The 24,347-nt window shown below is 44.7% G+C and overlaps 1 protein-coding gene across 2 annotated transcripts in view; it reads left to right on the top strand.

Moving 5' to 3' along the window:
- LOC122572485 overlaps positions 1–6,308 on the top strand; it is a 67,683-nt gene extending 61,375 nt beyond the window's left edge. The window contains exons 4-5 of one of the 2 annotated variants that reach the window (XM_043737467.1): positions 5,929–6,089; positions 6,176–6,308. In XM_043737467.1, coding sequence (XP_043593402.1) covers positions 5,929–5,940 — 12 coding nt within the window. In that variant the 3' untranslated portion in view covers positions 5,941–6,089; positions 6,176–6,308. Of the gene's footprint in view, positions 1–5,928; positions 6,090–6,175 lie in introns of those variants that run through there. The other variant, XR_006318465.1, reaches the window with a different exon arrangement.
- The last annotated feature ends 18,039 nt before the right edge of the window (positions 6,309–24,347 follow it).

Genomic DNA, 24,347 nt, shown 5'->3' on the forward strand with positions numbered 1-24,347 from the left:
AAAAGGGAGTCGTTCGATGGTGTTTCGCCACTGAAACTTTGCATCGTGGCGCATAATGTTGGACCGCGCCTCGTCGTGGCTAGGTCGGCGTTGTTCCATGGTACTGAAACCACAGACTCGTAAGTAACGCTCGTCTGGCGGAAGTCTACGAGCAACATCGATGAGTAATGCGACGTGAATGGCCAGTTATTAATCACCGTTGCGAATCAAGACGAAGGAGCCGCGCGAGAAGCTAACGGATACGCCTCTAGGACGATAGAATGCTGGCGGAATATCGATCGATGATTTGTAGACACCGGCGTCTCGCGCTTAAATTGCACATCGTATCGGTGGCTGCACATTACATAATAGAACAGTGTATAATAAACCTTGATTACATAAGATTACTAACGTACAGGTTGCGATACGATAGAAGGTAATTCGTGGATCGACAAAAAGGATCGATCGATACGTTTCTTCGATCCGATTGCTATTTCCCGTGTCACAGCCGTTGGACGATTAATCTCGAGTCAATGATCAGTTAGTCGAGCGTTAACGGGCAAATATGGTTACAGGGTTTAGAACGTGTGCACCGTGTTGCCTCAATTAAGTCGCATTTCCTAATGTTGCGTGTACAACGGACATATAGTCGGTATTATAATCAGGAAGCTGGATGTGTTGGCATAGATACGCCAGGGTACGCAACGTCGATGTTTGCGCACGTATATTAGACGTTACCGTAAACCGGCTACACAGAGACGTCAATTCATTAACCTGTATTCGATTACTGAACGCTATATAGGATGATAATGTTAACCACTTATGGTAGCTAATTCCGTCTTAGGTGTCGGTATAGATCCGACACTTTTACGCCTGTAACATAGTCCCATTGTGTTACGTTTTCCGATAATAAGTAGCTACTTAGCAGGCCACAGTTACAACCGGATCCCCTCGATTATTTTGAGGCGACGTCACGTTGAACGCGGCGGTCGATTGTAATTAACGCAGTATGGCGCTTTATTTATACTGCCTATATATTATGTAGCTCGCGTTGCGTTCACGGTCATACCTATCTACATACATATGTATACCGATGTACATATGTAGCTCCGTTGGAACACACACGTGTACATATAAGGACATAGACATCGACACGTGCTACCAGGGTGCAAGGGGGTGTTCGAGTTCGATCCTCCCTTGGTCGTCCTCTTCACTGACGCTACCCGGCCGTACAGAAGAGCAGGACGAGGGGTAGACGGAGGAAAGGGGTGGTTGACAGTGACAGATGACCGCTGTCCAGAGTCCAATACGTATACCCACTGGACTGGCGGACAGTCCATAGTGTCCTGGAAGCACCTACGTAACATTCCCCCGATACAAGCCGCGTGTGCGTACCCGCGTGCTACACGATAGTAATTCGAGGTTGCACCGGTCACGGATATGCCGCGAAATGTCACGTAGCTATCTTCCTATGTCATAGGTCGCAACGTTCATCGCCACTGACATTTCACCACTCTTTTCCAAAGGGGCGTCAAATGTTAGCACTCTTTATGAAACATTGACTAGCCGAGACAGAAACGATGATTAGCCTAGCACCCATAGGACGATGTTGATGGGGATATTCGAAGATATTTCGGAGGCGAGACAAAGCAACGAGCTTGATACGTCGACCGTCGTGAGTGACATTGATAACCGGCACTGGACTTGCCAGCGAGGAAATCACCGGAGACCAGCGGTGAATTATAGTGTCTAAATTAGGTTATTAAAATGATATATTATACGATCCGTAGAAAATGATAAAAATATACGTTGGGAGGAGAAGATTTCGAGAATCGGTGCAACCTGATATTGGACACGCGTGCAACCATATAATTCGCTTCAAATTTTATTGTTAACGGAATTTGACGAATTACTTAGAGGCGAATTACTTAGCCTGACTCGGATACTCTATCGTTTCTCGTGGAATTGTTTCCAACAGAAAAAATTAAGACAGAGCCACAGGGAGAGGCGAGTCGAAAGGTTAAGGGTCGGTCCTCCGAATTCAATCTGTCTAAAGTGACAAGACAAATGTCTCGGTGCACTTCTTCTCGATCCACCAGTGAAAGCCACGGGTCAATTAGCCAAAAAATTGGGACGGAGAACGAGTGAATACCTAGAAGAAGTAATTCGATTGAAAGGGAGGCAGCTATAGAGATAAGTGAGAGAAGATGCCAGTCATCCCCTGGTAATTAGTCAAGGGTCGCTCGAGTGCCGTTCGGAATTCCGAATCTGGTATCATCCCCGCGTAGAGGAAAGTTGGAGTTGTTTCTTGGACGAAGGATAAGCCCTCGGATCTGTACGCTGATATCGTAGAAAAGTTTCGCGTCTCGGCCGGATTTGATTGATTAGTCGCTCGGCGAATGAAGTGTCGCGATTGTTACCGATATATAAGCTGCCGGAGTCTAGTCCGCTTGGACGAGCGTGCAAGATTGATGAAAATGGTCGATACAAAAATTACAATTTTCCTTCTGGAAGATGTATCTTAGTTTAATGGAAGGCAAGAAGACAAATGTCAAATTGCGAAAACTTTCAAACTTATATCGTATCGTACGTAGAATATTTCGTTTATTTAGCTCAACATCGTTTCTTAAGTTCAACGTTGAATCTTGTAATGTTAAAGCCTAATTCAAACAATCCTACGATACTGTGCCGATCCTGAAATATAATGGAACCTCGTAACCATTCTAATCCTTTATATTTTCTCATAAAAGTGTGTTATAAAGACCGAAACCGCGCTTTGGAAAATCCGGTTTCGACCGAGCGTAACGACGAGACTCGTTTCCAGTGGCACGATTTGCCTATACCGGTATTTCGTGCTTTCCTCCCCAAACGTTCGCGCCCTTCTTATTCTTCGAGGACTTTCAATTTAGCATTTTACGATTGTTGATAATAAGGGCGGGGAGGACCCAGGTGGTAAGTTTCACAGACGAACTCGTAGCACGGGGTACCGGCCGACGATTTTCGTACGCGATCCGGTATCGAAGGGCCCTTTGTAAACAGCCCTAATGCCTGGTTACGACTCTGGCTGGCTCGTCCCGCGGCCGCCTCGCACCAACCTTCTTTATGATATTGCTGGATTAGACTGAAATATTTCACACTTGGAAATATCTGCCGTGCTTACGTTTTATTACGCTGCTCGCCCTCTGGCCCCTACCACGTTCCTCACCAACTCTCGTAAACGTACTAACTAGATGTGCTCTCGTTTCATGGAATTCCGCCTTTCGAAGTGGCTGCCGCGTCTTGCTAATCTTCGCTCGGAATTACATTTCCATTCGTTCAAAGTATACCGTGCTCTGAGTAGCTAGCTATGCGCGCAACTTTAGTCGTAAAAAATTCCGAGTTAAACTATTAGGATGTCTCCTGAGCTTTGTTGATTTGTTACAAAGTTACCAAATGGAGAAAAGCATTACGAGTAGAGAAGCAATTCGTACTTTCCCTCGTTTCCTGTCGCTCGTTTATCAAATTTCTATGACTTGGAATCCAGATACAGGTTTCTCTTATCATTCGTTATCAACTACGAAAATCATCTTTCACGTGTCTTTACATCTACCGCTTGCGGATCAATCGAATTAATATTTTCGCTTATCACAATTACTTTAATTTCCTTAATTTCTTTTTGAAGTTAGCTTCGGGCGTCCGCCAACTATCGATACACGTATGTTGTCTACACTTCAAGGTTCTCGACTAAAAGGATCAATAAGAATCGTCAATGCGATATTGTCAATATTTATTGGCAAAGCGGATTTTCGTCGAGCCCCTTGAAATATCCACGATATTGTCGATTGTCTAAGGAATACCCTTTCGTGTTTCTCGATTTAGTCTTTCACTTGCCATCCTTCCATCATCTTCTTGTAATTTTCTCCTATTCAAGATTAAATACCGACTAAGAAAGTAGACAGCTAAAAAATGACGCGCTTTCGATAAGCATAGAATAAAGTACTTGAATCGACGATGAAAAATTAATGGAACTTTCCTAACGCCTTAATATTTAACAAAGTTCTATGCAACACACGTGTTATCAAACGTCTCGATCGTTTCTACGTGAATTGCAACCGTATAGAGGATGTTTTTCTTTTCCTCCTTCCACCCTATGTTTCCTTCGTTCGTGCTTTCCTCGATTTCTTCGCGAATTCGCAGACGATGCCACACCCACAAAGATCGTGCCGGCGAAATCGTATACGCCGTTAAGGGAGCGGTCGCGAGAAAAATGCTACGTGTCAATGCGGTCTCCGCCTTTGACTGCGCTAATAAGTACGAATTCGTTTCGATTCCCAGCGGAAACGGCGCGCCACGTGATAGCGGTATGAATAATTGCGGCGACAGTCGGGGATAAATAATACATCGAGCGACGTTATCTGACGGCGATGAGTTAGAGCGAAGCGACGGCAGGAGTCTGCCTTTTAGGGGTAGATGTTAATCTGAAAGCAGAACCGCGAAATGAGGAATTGTCTCGAGGTGACGAAGCCGAATTTCGCTGGAAAATCATCCAGCTCGTTTCTTATCTCTTCTCTGGCTCGAATCTTCCAAACCGCTGTTTTCTTCCAACTTTCAGCAGATTCTCTTATCGCGAAAATTCGGAAACGGGCGCTCGTTTTCCTGAAAGCCCGGTTCCCGTCCGTCGAGAATGTATCGACGCGATTTAGGTGTCGCTCGCTCGATCCCTCTGCCCCCTCGCAGCAAAATCGACCAGCAAAAACGGTCTAATTTGATTGGAGAGCACTAACCTCTTAGGGATGAAAATACGTTTCCGACGAGACAAGTCGAACGCTGTGTTCGTAGCAGTGTTTTCCGGCAGCGGGATTTGAAAAATGCCGAATCCAATTTCCCTGATGATGGTCCCTTGGGATCTCCTACCGATCACCCTCTCTGTCTTTCTCTGTGTTTTCGCCGCGTTCGCGTACCGGGCACACGGCGTTCCCTCCATTGTCGACGGCTAAAAACAAATAGGATAAGAGGGATAATTCGTTTCCGTGACCGATGAGAATCAGCTTCTCTCTCGGACAAAAATCAAAATAAATCTTCCGCGCTAGAACAATTCACAGTTTGTCAGAGAAGAAAGTTTTCGTAGATCGGCACGTTGATATTGTTATCTGTATCTGTAAGCATTCAAACGGCACGAATATGCGTAACAGATAGCAGAGACGATATTTCGTAATGCTATCGTGTAATACCTGGCGTGTCACATTTCTCATGTTCTGGTTCATTTCGATTGACAAATGCGCCATTTTCGATGCTTAATATTCCGCAACACGGTAGCAACATAATAAACTCCGTGCTACATATTTCAGGTATGTGTGTTCAATCATCAGTCACGAAAGAGTGGCGCGCTCTCCGCGAGGCTTTAACGTTACGCTAACGTGTCATTACAACGCACGATCATTACCAGTCGGTAGAATACACGGTAGAAATGTATTGCACGTAACTATAAGCCGCTGCTGTCTCGCCTTCGTCGATTCCGCGTAAAACGTAAGGTCACGAAATTATATCAACAGAGTTTGACCCGTTTGCACGGTTGTTTCTTATCGTTTAACGTGTAATTTTTGCATACCACTCGCTGACTGTAGCTGTCTTTACTGCGTCTACCCACTTTGAGTTTTATCTCGCACCGTTATTTCATCTTTCCTTGACGACGATTAACCTGGTGACTGTGTCCCGGGGTAATATAACATAACTTGCGTGCATAATCTTTTAAGATCAAATCTGTCTTCCGGTACTTGTGTCTTTGTATGTTCGCGTCTTTAAACATAAATAAAAAACGACGAATGTGATTTTTATATCAAACTTCAACTAGGATCATATAATATTTCTCAGATTTAAGCGTATTATCTATTATGTAAAAGTATTAAAATATAGAGTGTGAATTCTAATCAGCTTTTCTACTCCAAGCAGTAATATATTGTGGTGTTGCAGAAAAACCTTTGAGAAAATCCGGATGAACTACAGGTAGAAAACAGTGAAAATGCTGACGGGCCGGGAAGAATGGGGACCCAACGAGCCAGATACCTGTGGCCCTTTAGGACAATAAGTAGCAGTACAAAAGGACGTTTGCTGTAGAAAATAGGCAGTTACCAGTAAGTTGCGACTAGTAGCAATTGCTAGTTAGTTGTAAGTTGTTAGTTGTAAGTTGCATAGAACAGCTCTGATTAAATATTCATAGTTCTCTGTTGCAGTCGTTACAAATAAATTTATATAATAAATAAAGATCGCTATGATACTGATGTCTATAATATTAACGATGATACAAGATATAGGAAGTTTCAATTTTATAAGACGAAATTTTTGTCTCGTCGCCTATTGACGACAGCTGTATTTAAAGGGCTAGGAAGTTGTTAGAATAGCCAAGGTTGTCATAATGAAACAACCCATCGTCGGATAATTGCAGTAATAAAACGGGTCAAGTAATATTTCCGAGAATGCTACGAGATACAGCGACAATAAACACTTTAACGTCTTATTCGAGTATCCGTCCATCCGTGCAGATTAATTAACAACGTTATGCTTTGCTAAGGCAGTTCCATTCGTAGCACTGACAATGGCTGCTGTATCGTCATCGACGGCGTTCTCGCAGTCTTCCACGCTTCCATGGTCATCGTTTCCAAGTCGCACTAATTAAGACTTACGTCGTTATATTCGTAACGCGCATTACCTCCTTGCAGTGTCGTCGATTTGAGCTCGACCGAGCTGTATACGTATAAACGAGATGGGTAAGAGGGCGGTAGCCAACGATGCTCTACGTTTAGAATGGGCTCGTTTCGTCGACGAACTGCACGAGATATATCGTAGGACATCCTGCCCACAGGAATAATCCTCGCTGCGTTCTCTCGACCCGCAGGAATTGCGTGACATTAAACTCCGTCTGCGAACTTAGCTCGGTTTTCGGAGACGAACAATGAGGTGACAAATATCTTAGTCCACCGTCCGGATCCCCCGTGGTGAACGATTTCCAGATTTAAGGCGGACATCGGTACCATTCGACAGGGGTTTAGGATTGTTGGAACGGTCCTCTTGGATCGAAATTAATAATCCGATTAAGGTAATATTCTTTAGTACGATACCAAACCCTAAAATGGAATCAATAGCCTAATAATGTAGTATATATTCCTTTATTGTTACAGCCACTATAGCGCCACTTTTTTTCGGAGGGAAAATTAATTTATCGAGCTACCTGAGTGTAGACTTTTGAGAGTTAAGCACTGCATTGTATAAAGCTTACTATTGTCAGAGAGACGCTCTTGTATTTATGACTTCTATCCGGTTGATCTGGAGTATGGAGGAATTATAGTCGAACGATAAAAAGGCACAATGATATTTGAGATACTTAAAAATCTAGTCCTTGCTGTTTGCTTGCTAATCGTAAGGATATTTTAATAGTAGTAAGTTTCACCAACAATTTGTATTATTTGTCTCTCCTGTAAATGCTTGATTCCAGACGGTAACATAGTTGCCGGAGGTACAATGAGGAGACGAATAGCGTGCTCCATAACGACGGAACCCCATGGCGTCTATTTCGTCGACTTAAGCCGGACATCAGTAAGGTTGAAGATTAGGAGGGATGTCTGTGGGGATCTGTAATAGATCAAGGGTCGTAGTTTAAGAGGACGTTGCCATTTGCCAAGGAAATCGTCTTTACAAAACGAAATATGAATTTTTTGAATACGCAGTTACCACGATCGACGTTGTCGATATCGTAGGTAGATAAATCTCGTGGAAGGATGTGTTTGACACGTGTTGTGGACGTGACTGGAACGTGCGATCGGTACAGAGGTGTGCATAGAGAAAAGGCGAAGAAGCGTCGGTGGAGTCGTGACGAGGGCTCAGCACCATTCATAAATAGTAATATCTGTCGGTTATCGAAGAGAAGTTGGGTTTGGTAACGAGCCATCAGCGAGCCAGGGCCACATGGGTCCCGATAATCCCAGAAGGGGTTACCGAACCCTTGTCGAATGATTTGCGGAAATTTCAATCCCGCTTCTCCACACTCGCTTCCTCTCCTACCGTTTCGCTGGTAACCTGGATATTATCCATTCTGCCAGTCTCCCTCTTTTTTTTTGTCTCTGTACCACCCCTATCTGTTCGATGTGACAAGCGAACGCAGCCACTTCGCTTCACTTCTCCGCTCCTCTTCTCGAGTTCTCTCCTTTCTCGCTTCGTCGATCTCTTGAACTCGTTTCACTCGACGGTCTTACTAATGATTTTCGGAAGACGCGAAAGCCGGTTGAACCGAACAAGTTGAGCCGCGAGAGCGACACGATGTTAATTAGAACGGCGTCAGGGAGCGTACCGCAACCCCTAAGAGAGAGAGACTTAGCGACTTGACTTGATTTCGAGGTTTTAGGCTAAATTTGAATTAGGGGTGGCTTCCTGTAAGAGGCGCCCAGAGGCATCCACCGGCAAATCCCGTAGGAAGTTAGCGTGGATTACGGGAAGCATCCATCACCCGTTTCTTTCGTGTTCTGCCGCCTCTCACAGCGCCGGCAATAGTATTGTCATGACGTGCAACTCGGTTTTCGATTTACCCCTCTATATTGTAGTTTCAACGTTGCTGCTCTAGACAAAGAACACACGGATACACGATAAATTGATAACCCACGCTTTTACCAGAATCCCCTCGAAAGACTGCAGGATTATGAATTTCAAATTTCGCTCGATAGGTGACGGTATAGCTGGCATTATCGTCCGAACGTTTCTCCAAAGTTTAAGACATCGTCGGAACTTTTCACGGTAGACTGCTCCCGGGATAGTTCGGAATTTTCGAATTTCCAGCAAGTTGCAACGTCGCCGGTGAACGACCTTCTCCTTTTGTCGAGTAACATCGTCCCCTCGTTGGATATTCTGCCAGGCAAGGGAGTTTAATCGAAAGGACGAAACGTATAAATGCAGAGTCTTTTGTGTACAGTGTCGCGGATGAGATTCACACCGAGGCAGAACGGTCGCCGGTGCTCGGCTAATTGTTTCGTTCTGAATCCGCCACACCATTGTCACCCCGTGTCGAAGGATCGTGTCGAGGTATCGTCGCGATCACCACGTGACATCTAGCCGCACGGGGTAGCGAAGACTAGAACGTTGATCTGCTTTTAAAAAGGCATTAAACTCGATCGCGCATGGGGCGCGATCTCAGAATAATATCTCATAATTAAAGCGAAGCCCGTGGCGGACGAGTATCAGTCAGACTTAGCGCGGCGATCTGTCAAGTCGGTCGACGAAAAATCCAGACTGGAAAATCTCAACCCTTTTACGCACGGTCACGTGACCTGACAGGAAGGGCGACATGGTCGACCGACACGTGACCCCCCTTCCCTCCGTCGGTCTCTGTGTTTTAGATACGCGTGTCAAATCCCAAAACGAAGACTCTCATCTCCCTTTCGCTACACCATCTCCGTTTTCCTCCTCTCGTCGATCTATCAGTCTTTCTAAAATTATATCTTTTTTCGTCTCTTCACCATGCACATCTCCTCGTGTGTACAAACGACTCAGCTGCAGGGGAAAACGTCACGCTGTACGCTTGGAAAGTTCTTTCGATACTTTCCAGCACGACGAAGCGTTTAATTAAACCATGTTTAATTAACCGGTTGGCTGTTGCAACTTCTTTGAAAACTTTGGAAGCTGTGCACGTAAAATGTGTCGCGAAAATGTATTCGTCAAACACAGAGTGTGTGTGGCTGTTATAACGTAGAATTAAGTTTCTATGAAATGACCGTTTTATTTTCTAATTTTATTAGATCGTCATCAAACAAAATATTCTTCATGACGAGTATACTCGTCGAAAACAGTTAACTGGTTAAGCAACAGGAATAATTTGAAAATGTATCCTCGAGTAATCCCAGTAATCTCGTGCGGTTTCTTTTCGTATGGAAATCGAGACAAATGGAGTCTTTTGTCGTGACCGCAGCGTGGACTTTATCGAAGAGTTTATGAAAGAGCTGCAGCTCGAAATGGCGGTGAACAAAGAGAACGACGAGTCTCGCGGTCTACGCACTAATTCTTTTTCTAAGTTTCCTTTCTTCGTTGTCGCTACTCTTTTGTGATGACGTCACAGTGTCCAGTTCACGTTCGGAACGGCGGAAGACAGCCACGTTAATGGCCTCGTAAAAGTTAACGACAATGTTCTCTTACGATTTTCCGCTATCCTTTCTCGGAGCCTGGAAACCCGTGGTCGCACGACTATCCGTTCTGAAAGAGCCGCGTCCGAAATTATTGTCGCCGACGTGGAATTAATTTCCGCCCACGTCCCCTCCTGCGCTGCGGAGGATTGAATTTCCGTGCTGTTTTCTGTACGGGACTTTTCCTCCAGGCTCGTACGTTGGGATTAGAAAAACTCATTGGCTGCAATTCGGAAGTTTCCCCTGGACCTGATTTTACGACCTCCCTGTATGGCTGGCAAGTTTTAATCGAACGCTCGATAACCCGCGGGAACGTCGAACCTTAATTTGCCCTTCTTTCTGAAATATACTGAGTTGTGCAAAAGTCTTATACTAAGTTCTATAAGTATACTCTTTTTAAGGAATGATATTGGTGTAAAAACGCTTGGTCTCTCTTCAACCGTGAAGTTACTTTTTAAGGAACATTTAGTCAAAATTGATTGATTAATTTGTAACATCTAAAGATTTGCTTGCAACGGTACAGGAATTCATGTCCTGAGAATGTTTACGTGCCACTACAAAACTGTAGGATACCAAATACCAGTACTGACCAATACCGTAGATACCAAAAAGAACGCTGTACAGCCTCCACTTCCTGGTAACTATTTTATACCCGAAGTTCGTTGACAGTTCCAACGATGGAGCCGTTTATTATTGCCCAAGATCATCATGGGGACGACGCTATTAGAAATCGTAAGTTTCGAGCACGAACTGACGTAGGTCGTAAATCCAGCAGGCTAGGAATCTTCGATAATTGGAAGCCCGCTTAGCATATTTCTGGTTCTAATCACAGACACCAGTCAGTAAGTAAGGGCGGTTTAAAGTCTCTGCCGGCAATCTCTCGGTCTGCCTGCGCGCCACCCTCGTTGTACCGAGATAGGGGCTTAGGGGTGAGACCAATCTGCTTACAACCCCCTTAGTCTGAATAATTAACCCGGGGAGAGGAGAATGCGCGCACGACTTTTTGCCTGTGTCATTTATTACGAAATCACCTTGTTCGTTAACTTCGTATTTGAATGTGAATAGGGGCGAAAGAAGAAGAAGGAAGGGTAGAATGGACAGGTAGACGGAACGGACCATAAGGTGCGGCATCCACGTTAATCGATCTCCCGGAATTTGTCATACCTTGAGCAAACAGCTCTGCAATGACGTTGGAACTTTTTTCCACATCTTTTTATCCTTTTCCCCTATTCTCGTTTTTTTCCATTCCATTTTTTTTTTTTACTCTGCACCCTCTCCAAAGCCCAACCCTTTTTCATTCAGCCGCAACACCTGAGCGTTCCCAGGTACGTCCCGGGATATCGGTGACGCTCTCAGGTTAATTCTCCGTCATTAGTCACACGTCGGGCGAACCCCGGCCGCGTCCGTGGAAAAATTTATTAGCGTTGTAGAGCACGGGTTTCACGCATAAAAGTGTGTATTTGCATGCGAGCGCCACGGCTTTCATTTGCCTAAGCCGCGGAGATCCGAAACGGTCGGGATTCGTTGAGGCCGATTTCAACCACCGCGATGCGGGATGGGGCACTGGCAGGGACGTCCGGATTAATGGCGATTTTGAATATTTAATTAATGAAAGTTTGCCGACGAAGCCCGCTTTCCAACTCGCTTTTCCCCCTCGTATTTGTGTATATATTTTTGCCTTGTTTTTTTTCACCCTCTCTTCTTGTCTGTTTTCTCCACAAGCCGTGCAGACGTTTATCGGAAAATCTTCAGCTCGTTGCATACTCCGAGAGACAGTCTCGGGACTTAGCAGCCTAAGGTCGTTAAATAACCCAAGTAATTAAGAATTTTGATACGTTAAAAGTGGACGAAAGGGTAGACAATTGATTATCTTGATCGACATTTGCAAAAAAACAATAATTCGTTATGAATACGTAACGTTAAAAATATTGTAAAAATAATCAAACTATGAAACGTCCAACGTTTATTAGGTTGTCCGAAAAGTTTCTTTCGTTTCGTAAGGTGATAATAGATAAACAACAATTTCTGTTTTATAATATTTTATTGAATTAGGTATCATCTATTTCGTTCTATTTCTATTATTATGTTCGTGCATAATTCAATAAACTAACATAAAACAAAAAACGTTGTGCGTCTAGTATTTCCTTATAAAACGAAAGAAACTTTTCGGACAACCTAATACATTGCCATTTAAATTGACAAAATTTCTTAGGGAATCGTCTTTTCAAATTCCGAATTATCTTTTTCAAATTATCGAACGCAGTAAATTTGATGCATTTTCGCGAGACAGCGCGTCCCCTAAGTATTTCATTACTTTAATCGCGTAGGTTTAATGGAATTTTGGCAGAAGGAAATCACTCACGAAATATGCCGGAGTTTCTCGCCGTGATTAAGGGTGTCGCTCGCAATTATCTCGATTTGTCAAGTGAATGGATTATCACGCGAGGTCACTGGAACGTTACTTTTAATAACGTGGGTCGTTAGCCTTTTGACAAATTTCGCGGCATCCGCCTACTTCACGCTTCGCCTGCTGTCAGCCGGCCATTCTCAATAGGAATTCATTTAATCTTTGCTACGATATTAATTAATAACGATCGCCGGCGGAAGATGATATCTCGTAGCGGATTCTAGAGGGTTGATGCTCGTGCGTTGCCGGTATCGGTGCTTTTGACGTATCGATTAATCGTGCTTTGAATCCAGCCAACGCACTGTGAATGATTAGTACGCCTTGTGATTTTCTAGACGTATATACGTGCCTTGTTATCGCTGAATCTTCTACTTTATATTTTGCCATTTGTAGATACGCCGTGCCAATATTGCCACCTTTTCGTCGAAGCTGGAAAATATTTTTCAAACATTTCCGGATGTTTTTCAGACACGTAGAGATAAAAACAAGCGGCGATAGCTTGAAAAAGCGAAAAAAAGGAAAGCGCCCGTTTTATACCCGGTTCAAGAGAATTTTTCATGAAAGCTTTCGTCGAAGCTTGAAAATTCTCGAAAACGTTTTGAAATTTTTATTAAAGAGAATAGATAGAGACGATAGCGTTCGTTGATAGGTTAGAGCAAGGTAAAAGAAGAGATACTCCCTTCGAAACGAAGGTTAATTTTTATTCGCCAGCAATTTACATCTTATTCGTCGCAACAGTGTCTTTTGTTCTCTGTTTCACAAGAAGCTTGGAAACTGTACGAAACGTTTAGAGATCGTTTTCAAAGAGACACCAAGAGACGATAAGGTGCGTTGATATGTTAGAAAAGAAAAAAGGAGAAGGAAGCGGTACGCCCTTGGAAACGATCGTTAACTCTTGTTCACGATGACCTCGAGCCATTTGCGCTTTACCCGTCGCCCATGCACGCTGACTGAGTAAGTACAATCGTTTTTAGACCATACTGTATAAACCCCACGGGCAGAAAGGGGTTAGGGAAGATCATTATCAGAGGCTTAACCACGCGAGAATTTTTAATCAGAGGGTGCGTACCCCTTAGGGTAATACCGTTGCTGCCGATAAACGGACAACAATTGTCGGCCGGCTGTATTTAATTTAGGAAATCGCCGTGATCCAACGTCGGACAATATTTAAGCGGGGCTTGATTTTCGAGTAGGTGCTACCCCGTAGGATTACTCGGTTCAGGCTAGTCATCGAAACCATGCGGTGACATTAGAAGCGGTCGGTGCGCGAGTTACCACTTTGTATTAGATTCCTTTGACGACGCAAATGCCCCGATAGAAATACTTTCAGCTCGCATAGCTGCGCTATTACGTGCAGTCCTTTCGTATTTTTATCACCGCCATCGACAGAGTATCTGGCGAACAAATTTTCCTAAGCTTGCGTTGTCGTTTCCTCTATACGAGAACGCTTCGAAAAACTTTCCACTCGAGGCAAGGTAGTTTGAAATTTTATTCGAAAATTATCGAGAAAATTGGAATACTTGTCGAGTAATTGCTTCCTTTCGATTCCATTTTCTTCGAATGCCAGCCGAATGGCATTCGGCCGTGTTCGTAGGCGGCATCATTGACTAGAAGCCCGACCCCTCGAAACCACTAAACCAAACGAACCGTGGATACAACCGCGTTCTCGGAGGAGCGCTGATTAGCATCATCTTAAAGGTCGTACACAGCGTCGTAAGTATTCCGTCCCTTTGGTATTCATATGTAAAGCTGACCAGATAGTGACCGTCGATTTACATAACGTTAGATTGACCGTGATTTCATTTAACCAAGGGTTTCGAACTGGTCTCACGATGGAAACTGCTAAGAGCTTCCTCAGAGGAACCGGCGCAAATTCATGCAAAGTGTCACGTCGTCTCGAGGAGGCGAGCATCGAGCGGACAACTTTGTAATCGAAACGGGAGTCGTGTTGCATCTCGGCGAGGTTTCATTGGTTCGACACGTAGCTTTCGACCGTGGTAGCTTGCCGATTGATTTTAACGTCGCCATCGGAACAATTTTCGGGGTTGTTTCACAGCGTTCGTGTCCGGCGAATCGATACGTGCACGCCAGGAATACTTTCGTTAATACGCTTACATTCTGCTAGCAGAGTCGCGGACCCGTGAAACATGGTATTAAGGGATACCACCGATCCCTGATGGTAACAAATGATAGGATCCTTAATGGTCGAGGCACGTACACAGGCTCGATGTATAGACTTGTACACATCGAACGCGTCTCGCCGTGAATCGGCTGCACGGTTGTCCCTTTGATCGATTGCTTTTGTCACTTAGCTACCGTGAAAGGCTTTGCCGCGATTGTGCCTTTTAATTACGGACTTAATTATCTTTCGCGTTCGCCCGCTTTTCTCTCTTCGTACATACGTTGTATATGCAGCGACGTAGTACATGAACAGTAGTAGCGAACGAAGGGTGGCTTCGCTAACTTTAAAACCTTATTCCCTATGGATCGCGGCAGTCCACGCGTTATCGTCGCGCGTAATACGCGTCGATGAACGTCTCTATACAGGGTGAGTGAAATATTCGCGGAAGCCGTGTCTCGTTTCGCAACGCGCGGATCGCTTTGATTTCGTAATGATCTTTTTGTTCGGTTTACGGTTCGCTGGAGGTGCGAAGAAGTAAAAGTGTTGCTCGTAGCCGAGAGAAGGAAAATTGATACCGCTTCTAATGGCTCCATTATGAAATAGTTGGCGCGAACCGTGTAACCCGCTTACACCGAGCAGCCTGCCTTTCTTTGGTTCGTTAGGTTGCACGACGTTACGATGTTCGTAAAACGAACGATTCTACGACGGTGGTCAGTCACGATTCGTATACGAACACCGTGTATATTCGCAGCGGTGTATAGGAGGTACACGCAGGGTGTACGGGATACGGGTTACTAAGGCCTCTATAATGACCACTGCAATCCTGCCCTCACACACAATCCCATAATTAAATCCGTTAATCAAGGCTTACTGCTTGGACTGACCCTATCAACTTGGTTTATTGTGATCTGCGTAATCTATGCTAAATTAAGACGGACCGTCGTCGTCGCGGAATCGCAGGTCTAGTTTGCGTAACTCGTGCTATGTGTTCAGCATTAATTAGACGAGTACTTAGTTTTGATTATAACCAGAATCGTGGAACACCAGACTCTGTATTCACCGAGGATCTTCTTTTACGAGTAACTTGAGCAACGCGAGAAAGAAAACAGAGGGATTTATTAACAAAGTACATCGTAGATGAAAAAGATACAGAAGATAAAATAAACAACCAAGGTTTAAGGTTCATAACACGAAATACATTGTCCCGGACAATCCGAGGACTATGGATAATTCTAGTATCTTTTAGATTAATATGTTACTTCTATGATACCGCGATAAGAGTTGACTTTAAGATAATCATTGAAAGAGAATATGTACATAAACGGATGAAGCGAGTATAAAAGTAACTGTGACGTGGAAAATGATTCCCTGATTGGATGGATTGAAACCATAGAACGGGGTATAGGACAAATACGTTCTTGTGTCCTGTTTGCACGTCGACTGTCAGAATTCGCAGTTCCCTTCCTACGGCAGTTCGTTCACCAAAAGCAATATCAGGTACAAACGTTCGTAACACATCTATTCGATCCTTAGCTTCTACCGTACAAAACCGCCTGACGACGATCACAAAGGAAATAATCCATTGATCTCCCTTTCGATCGTCGAAAGCCACCCCGAAAACTTCCGCACCTCGTCTGTGCAACGAGGTGGGCATTCATCGAGATAAAAAGCGATCCTGCGCGTCAGAAGCGGATCACCGAAGTTTCTTCGTCTTTAGATTCGTCTTAGAATTAATTGTCTGGCTTATCTCTTCGCCTGAGTTCCTCGTCTCACGCTTTATTGCTCAGAACGAGAGACGAGAAGGCGGCACGGGGCTTAGCATCGATCGCCAGCAGATCCGTACCGGAGTTGTGCCGTAGAACGGCAGGCCATCTTCCATCTGCCTTGCTCCTCTATCCACCACCCTTGTCTTTCCAACGTTTCGTTGGCTTTGAAATGACAGAAGTCAAGTAGAGCGAAATACGGAGAACGCGGTTGAAGTGTAATTGGCACTCGAGTGCACTCGTCTTGGTTCATTAGAGAAAATATCTTCCCCATTGTCGAGGGGCTTACGTAGCTTCGTCTTTCTTTTCTTCTTTCACCACTGCCACGCCGCATCCCAGCCTCTTCTTTCTTTTCTTTCTTTTTTTTCATTTCTTCTTCCTCTCTCTCTCTTTCGCCTTTCGCGCTCTCTATCCTTTTGCCAGATAGAGACAGAATTATTTTTGTTTCGAGTGGATACGGTCACTCGATGCAACTACCCTCGGGGGTTGCCCTCTTCGGAGGCTACGCGGCCGGCTTATTGTGAAACGTGGAAACGCGGGAAAGCTTGTGACAGTCTAATCTTCTCGAGTATTCCGGAGAATAGAGGCTGATTCTCGAGTGATCTCCAAAGGAATTGACCCGGACGAGGCACCGCCCTTTCAACCGGAATTCCATATTTCGCGTTTCTTCGCAACCCGTAGCTTCTTTGAACTTTCCCGTCGACTTCTCGTCGCAGTCTCGTCGTTGATATCGCCGTCGTTGTAGCCGGCATAACTAATCCAGCGCGTATCACTTTCTTTTGATCCGTTCGCGCAACTTTGATACACTCCCCTATGACCTTGGCCCGTGTTTGTTCGCAGCAATGAGAGCGCGTTTGAATGAAACCACCCTTTGCATTCTTAGCGCTCTTCCGAAGCCAGAAGAGCAAAAGGTACGCTTAGAAAAGACGAATGCCGGTCGCGTAGTAGTTCGCAGTGTACAACGCGCCGCTGTGCCTCCAGCGGTATGACAACATCCGAATCGTTGCACGTGAATGGTGTTTCGCGACACTTAAAGTGCACCACGCAAGGGGCAAGGGGTAAAATCTATTACAACCGCAAACTTAACACTCGAGGCACGCCATACAGACCCCTGAAAAACTCGCGAGTTGTTCCCATTATGTAATAAAAACTCGCGTTTAATGGCCACCATGTTTTACCAACAGCTTATTAACCGCAAAACGTTTCCTCACGATGGCCCTTTTCAAATTCCCTTACACGACAGGGAATATGACAATGCGCGTGGCTGCCGCAGATGCAGCGGCCAGAACGAGACAGAAGGAAAGCGAGAGAAAAGGAAAGGGGTACACGTCGCACACTTTTCGAGAGAGTCTCTGCGAGCCCTCCAGCCGGAAAGGAGAAATATACGGGCCCGCTTTGTGTACGAGTGGAGTGTTCACGTATAAGAGGTTTTTAAGAGACGAGTGCTTACTTCTGCATACCTGCATACTTCAGGTCTGCGAAAGCACCTGTTGAAACCTATGGGCTTTCAGAGTCTATTCGCTCACTTGGAAGCCGATTCATTGGTCGCTCCAGATCGTTGAGCAGCATCTCGATCCCGTAGCAGTTCAACATCGACCGACGATCGTTAATGGAACCGAGACGTTTCGAAGTAAAATATTTTTCTTGTACGCCCCGTCTCGATACGTCGTTCTGCTCACTTTTATTCTCTCTCTGTCTTTCTCTTTCTCCGTCATTTGAACGGTTAGGTTGGCTGTTTCTCAGAGAACCACACGGCTACGCGATCAAAACGAACAAATATTTCTCTCGTCGTTGAACCACGTCTGCCTGCCTCCATTCTATCGAGTAGTATACCGTTTACGGTCGCTGCAGCCAGCCCCTCGACGCGAACGTAACCATATCGCGTGATGGAGCGGCACGAGAGGCAGGCAGCCAGTCGTATAAGAGGCGAAACTCTGATTATTTATAATCAGGCCGAGGGCACCTGCTAAACGACGTTCCCATGCGAGCTGAAATAGTTCGGTTTACGAAGGGTCCCAACCCCTTTCGATAAAAAGACAAGCACGAGTCGCATCTGACACGTCACAAGGTGGTGTTCGGCGACCGCGCGGCTAAATATAACGAAGATACTACGCGGCCACCGTAGGAAAAAGTTGAAACCACCGTCGCGTAAATATAGAGTCATCTCCCACGACGTTGAAGCGCTAGGTGGATATTTTCTATGTTTGTTTGGCGTTACGTTCGCACTTTACCTCTCTACCTGAAACACGAGAACCCATTTACGATCGAGTTTAGAATCGTCGACCCATAGGAAGGTTGAAAGGTGGTAGTCGATCGATGATTGGCAAACACGTTTTAAAGCTTCTCTAATACACGAACAGATCGCGTTTGTATCGAGAGAGAGTAAGAATGGAGAAAGAAAGAGAGAGAGAGAGAGAGAGGAGGGGAAGGTGAGTACGAAGAGATACGGAGGATATGCTATAAATCAAACTGGCTGGCTCGGCCGGAACGGCTGTGAATCTGTGACGGGAAGGAATAAGCGGCCGAGTGAAACTCCTCCGTCGACGATGGCCGAGAAATGATGTATTACGTTGGTCCGCTAAAAAAGCAGTCCCCCCATGGGTTCTGATATAGATTTTATTGGGGAGTAAAGCCGGCCTACGTGACGGCTCATTACCCGGTTTCGTGGTGGACAGTCGAACCAGTGACCACCCCATTGCTCTTACCACTCGCCTCGTACATACGTGGGATGTCTATACATATACATGAGTGTCTGCGACCTGGAAACCAGCGGACAGAAGCAGCCATGTGTTACGTCTCATCCCACGCGACCCCCTGGTCAACCATTCGCATTATAAAACCATAAAACGTAGCATTTTCGTGGCCACTGTGCTCGCCCTTTCATAGCTGGGCCATGTGTCCGACACTTTTTCGGAAAAATTGCTGTCATGAAACCGCCGCGAGCGCGATCCCTTTCCCCATCGCGCCACCATTCGATCCTCGTTCATCTTCATAAGGGGAAATAGAATAAAAAATTGTTTTCCACCAGTTCCAACACATCCAGTCGCCTCAATTACCGAGGTGGAGGGCTAACGCGATACAGAGAGAAACGTGCAACGTTTCCGCGGGTTCAATGATTCACCCTTGTCCACGCTGGCTGCTCCAATCTAAAGAAGCGAACACGAGGGAGGACAGAGGGCTGTAATCGATGAATTTTAGCCGGCGCGCTGACGTAAAGCAGACGTTCTAATATCTGCAGGCAACCGTTTTCCTTTTTATAATATTTTCTGTGCGCCATTGTGACTTCCGAATGAGCGTTTGGCAGTGAAAAGCATCGTCGTTCACGCGTCCGAACAATTTCATTGAAATAAAACGTGTTTGCTTTGCTGCGTTAAGTGGCGCCGCCCTCGAGTACGATATATTTTTGTATGTGCTGCCGCCGACGCGCGAACACCACTTGAACTTTTTCTTCGCACCCACGTGTCAGACATTTATTGTATTTACTTGCGCATAGACTAGCATACGTTCCCCTCCTATATAGGAGTACAGTTCTATTCATAACTTGCTGCTGGACACTTGCTAAGTTTAAATATAACGCGAGTTTATAATAAAATCTTCGAACGACGAAACAGTTTAATTGTTTTTACGATAAACGGAAGCGTCAACTTCTTTGTCGAATTCAAATGCCCATTTATTTTAGAAACTTACGCTCATATATCTTAAATGTAGACGTTAAGATGTTAAATGACGTTGACTTTATAAGACTTTAACACTAGCAAAACTAAGGGTCTTTTATTAAAATGACCTTTCTGTTAAACGGTAACTTACATCTTTTGGAAAATTATAGTAAAAAACGAGGATTTAAGTATAAGTTTACGATTTTGTTCTCGAGAACAATCCTTGGTACCTTTGCTGTTCTAAGGTAATTCATCTAATTCCTTACGCATACATAATTAGAAAATTTATTGTCTTAACTCTTGATGTACACTTGATTACGTTACTAACAATAAGTGTAACTTAGGAACTCTAATTCACATCTACATATCTATGTATTCTGTACTCGATTCAATTTCATGCTCCCTTTACTCGATCCGCTTCTTATATTTAGTATCGATCGCGTACATCGCGATCACAGGGCTTTCCCCTTACGTGCCATCTTTTAAATATAAAACGCGTTCTCTCAACCGCTGCCACCGAGTCGCCTCGATGTTTTGGGAACGCTTTTCTGGAACGGCAGAGACAAGCTCATTTTTATATTGCATTCCGTGCGCCACGCCAACGGAATATCAGATTCCATTGCAGAGAAAAACGGGTCGCGTTTAATCCCTGGCCTCCTTTTTAAAAAGGGCGGACCTGCCGCTCTCCGCGCGAGAAGATTGAATAGAATTAATATCTAATTGTTAACAGGTACACTTGGGTCTGTGAAGCGGGTGGCGGGGCGGGGAGATGGATTTTCGGCGACTCAAAGGCTCAGCCAGCCGAAGAATAGTAGCCTTAACTAACTATAGACTCCTTGGACGACATAATCTCTATCCTAACATGCGAAGCGAGTGTGTTCTTTGCCGCTAAGTACACATTCAAGCACGTTCCCTCCTCGCGCGTTTCACCGTCGCTCGCTCGTTCGTCGTGCGCCAGTGTGGGTACTCCGCAGATCCAAAGAGGGAGAAATAACGAGATAAAACGAGAAAGATAAGCGAATAGATAGAGAGGGAGGAAGAGAGGCGGGAAGAGAAAGAGTTTACGGGGGTGTGCGCGTGGTGAAGCTCGTGTACGTGTGAGAGAGGAGGGAATGACGCGACGACGAGGGGACACGCGAGAGAGCTCTGATCTTTATGAGTCACCGTCATTCGGATAAAAATACCGGGGTGCTTGTACAAACAGTTACCCTTCGGGTGTCTTTTCGAGCGACGCTCTATCTCGGACAGGTTCACACGGCACTCGACCAACCAGGTGGCTTCACCTGAAAGATGCGAGATATTTTCCACTCTCCTTCTTTTCTATCCCTTTACTTGAAAGGAGGACACCACGTGGCTTATAATGCACATAGTATAATACGAAACGCGCGTATTATGTCACCTATTGCTCGAATCTGTCCCGTCGTATATGTAAGAGTATCAGGGACACGTTCTTGCTTTGTACAAGACGCGACACTTGGAACAAGTATTATCAGGGCAACGATTCATCGATCAGAGTGTCGCGTTCTTCACGCTAGGCAGTGACCTAAAAATTTGTAGAAGCTATCCGTGATAGCTACAGTTACAATAGGAACGCGATAAATTGAGAATCATGTATCGTCCCCAACGATCCTCTTATTTGATTCTCGTTAAATAAATTTTCAATGCATTGTAGCTTTTGTGCACCAAGTTTACTTCATATTCTACAAACGTCGTAATATTTATGGAGGTGCATATATATACCACATAATAGGAAAGACGAATACAAAAGGAGAGACGAGTCTCGCGGTCGAATCGATCGTGCATCCTAGATGTCAAATGATATTTCGAATCGTGGAAGATTAATACTATCCAGCGGACCTCGTGTCATAGAGGATCGCGTGCGTTCGTTATATGGTAATCCGTTGGCCGTAAAACGGAAGTGGCAGATATCCAGCAGCTCCTAAATCATCCGAAATAAATTCGTTGCAGGCATAGATCGCTTGTGTGTATGCGTTACGGAGCGGGTTTCTCTCTGGCAGACAGCGGTGCGGGTCATTTGTCAAGAAGCTGAGCAGCCGATAGATTCCATCGTGCTGGCCCGAGTGATCGTAAACTCTTGGGGATACCGTTAGCACTCTCTTAGTTCCGTATAGAAAACGAGCATACGTGATTAAATAATATTGTGGAGGACCGTGTTCTGGTTCACGGGGTTCTATGCCTCGGTCATCGGTTTCGTGCGTTATCGTTGTAAAGAACGTCACGCGTGTACGCGAGAAAGAGAAACGCGAAGATATGTGGAAGAGAGTCGGGTAACAGAGGTCGAGCGGGAGCACCAGGTAAAGCGATCGTAAATACGGCCGACAATGTCCCGCTGTTTGACACTAATACTAATGATCCGCGCTACGGGACGATAATAGATAAACCGATACAAAGGCGATGGAAAATCGGTGAAATTGAGCAGAACGGATGTTCGCCGTGTGCCTTTGAAACGTCAGTTTCCGGTCCGCTGGCTATGATCACCCGATTCCCGACTTTAATGATGGGAAATGACGGTTTATGATCTCGACGACGAGTTTGATTTATTCGGACCTATCTATTCGTAGATACTTATTTTAAGCTGATCCACTTTTAGACGAAAACGTGGAATTGCTCGTTTGATGTTATATATTCCGATAAGAGGAAATTTGTACGTAAAACTGTACACCGTATTTATACTTATTTCCATGATTAATTCACAATATTTGAATTACTTTTTGTCGCATTATTATTAGTATTTGTAAACCGTCTAGAAATCTGTATTTCTTCCTGATTAGGAAACAAAACAATCTTAATGCACGATTCGGAGGTACTTTGAAAAATAATAATTTTTTCAAGAAATTGTATAAAAAGTACAAAGGGAGAAGAGAGTAGAGATGTATATAGATCTAGAACCGTGTACGTATGTACACAATTTTGCAAAGGTTTTACTTGACATTCGTTTAACGAAAGAGTAAAATAGTCGTTTGGCGCGATGTCCCGCGTTCGGGGTGGATTCGCAATGTTTTTAGCAGGAATTTTACTGGCGCACCACGTATGCCTTTCGCAGTCTTTTGGAAAATAAATGACGTCGGCTTTCACGCTGGCAGAGCACGCATGGGCGTACGCAAGCCGGTGATCGATAAATTCATTTATTTCCAAACACGATTTCGCGAGCCACTCAACGGTCTCGTATCGAATTAAATACTCGTCTGGCCTGGTCAAATATCCGGACAACATATGCGAGCAATTTTCCTGTGAAATATTCAAAGCATATTTATTATCCCATCGTATTATCCGGGAAACATTGGCAAAAAAGAAAAATCGATTTTGCCTTTAGTCGCGATAAATCTGATCTCACCGATGAATACGAGCAATTATTGTTTCTATCAGTTAAACGGTTAGACGGAAACGCGTTATAAGTTTCGAATAGTCACGAATCGGCGAAAGAGAGAAATTAGATCGTACTCGAGGATCTCGTGATACGGGCCAATAAAGTTGCAGCCGCTAATTTCTACGACCCTCGAAACGTACACAGGAACTGGCCTTTGTAGGTCGTCGATCGATCGGAAAGGGTCGTCCGAGCCACGAAACCACCTACGGCGAAGGAAATACGCTTTTAGATCTTCGGGGGCGTTTAGATTCCAATCTAATAAATACTTCCTCGTCGATGTTTCAACGCAGGGGCTTTTACCCTCGAGGTGAGTAAACGTATCCGTGAGAACGTTGCTCCTTTTTTCATCGCAGACGAAACGTCTCGTCACCTGCATCGATCGGTTGTAGGATTCTATATTATCGAGAGTAACCGTCGTTGTAATCGAGTCGCTTGATGGTTAACCCATTGGCTCCGTATCTCGCACTGAGATTACGGGTTTAGATACGACGAACGACGAGTCTCTTATCGTTTCTAGACTTATCGATTTCAAGTTGAGACATTGAATTACTTCAGCTACTATTCATACCACGCAAGAGTTTGCCATTTTTCTGTTAATCGTGAAAATTGCCAAGCCAAAGTTCCACTCTATGTAATTTCTTTCTTACGGTCACTAAACTTCCGTAATGAATTAATAACTTCCGAACGACTCTTAAAGAAGTTGGGGATTTTTAATAGACAAATTATTACGCTCCGAGGATCGACGATTTGATGATCCACTGACAAGCTAACTCGTCTTCTACGGTTAACAGATTCGTTTCTTTTCAATCCTGTCACGAAACTTTTTACCGAAATGAACTTGACCGTCCGTCGGTTCATCGTTGGAAAATTCTCTTCGAGGTACGAGCAGTTTC

Source organism: Bombus pyrosoma, linkage group LG2 (assembly GCF_014825855.1).
Source record: "Bombus pyrosoma isolate SC7728 linkage group LG2, ASM1482585v1, whole genome shotgun sequence".
Classification (NCBI taxonomy): Eukaryota; Metazoa; Arthropoda; class Insecta; order Hymenoptera; family Apidae; genus Bombus; species Bombus pyrosoma.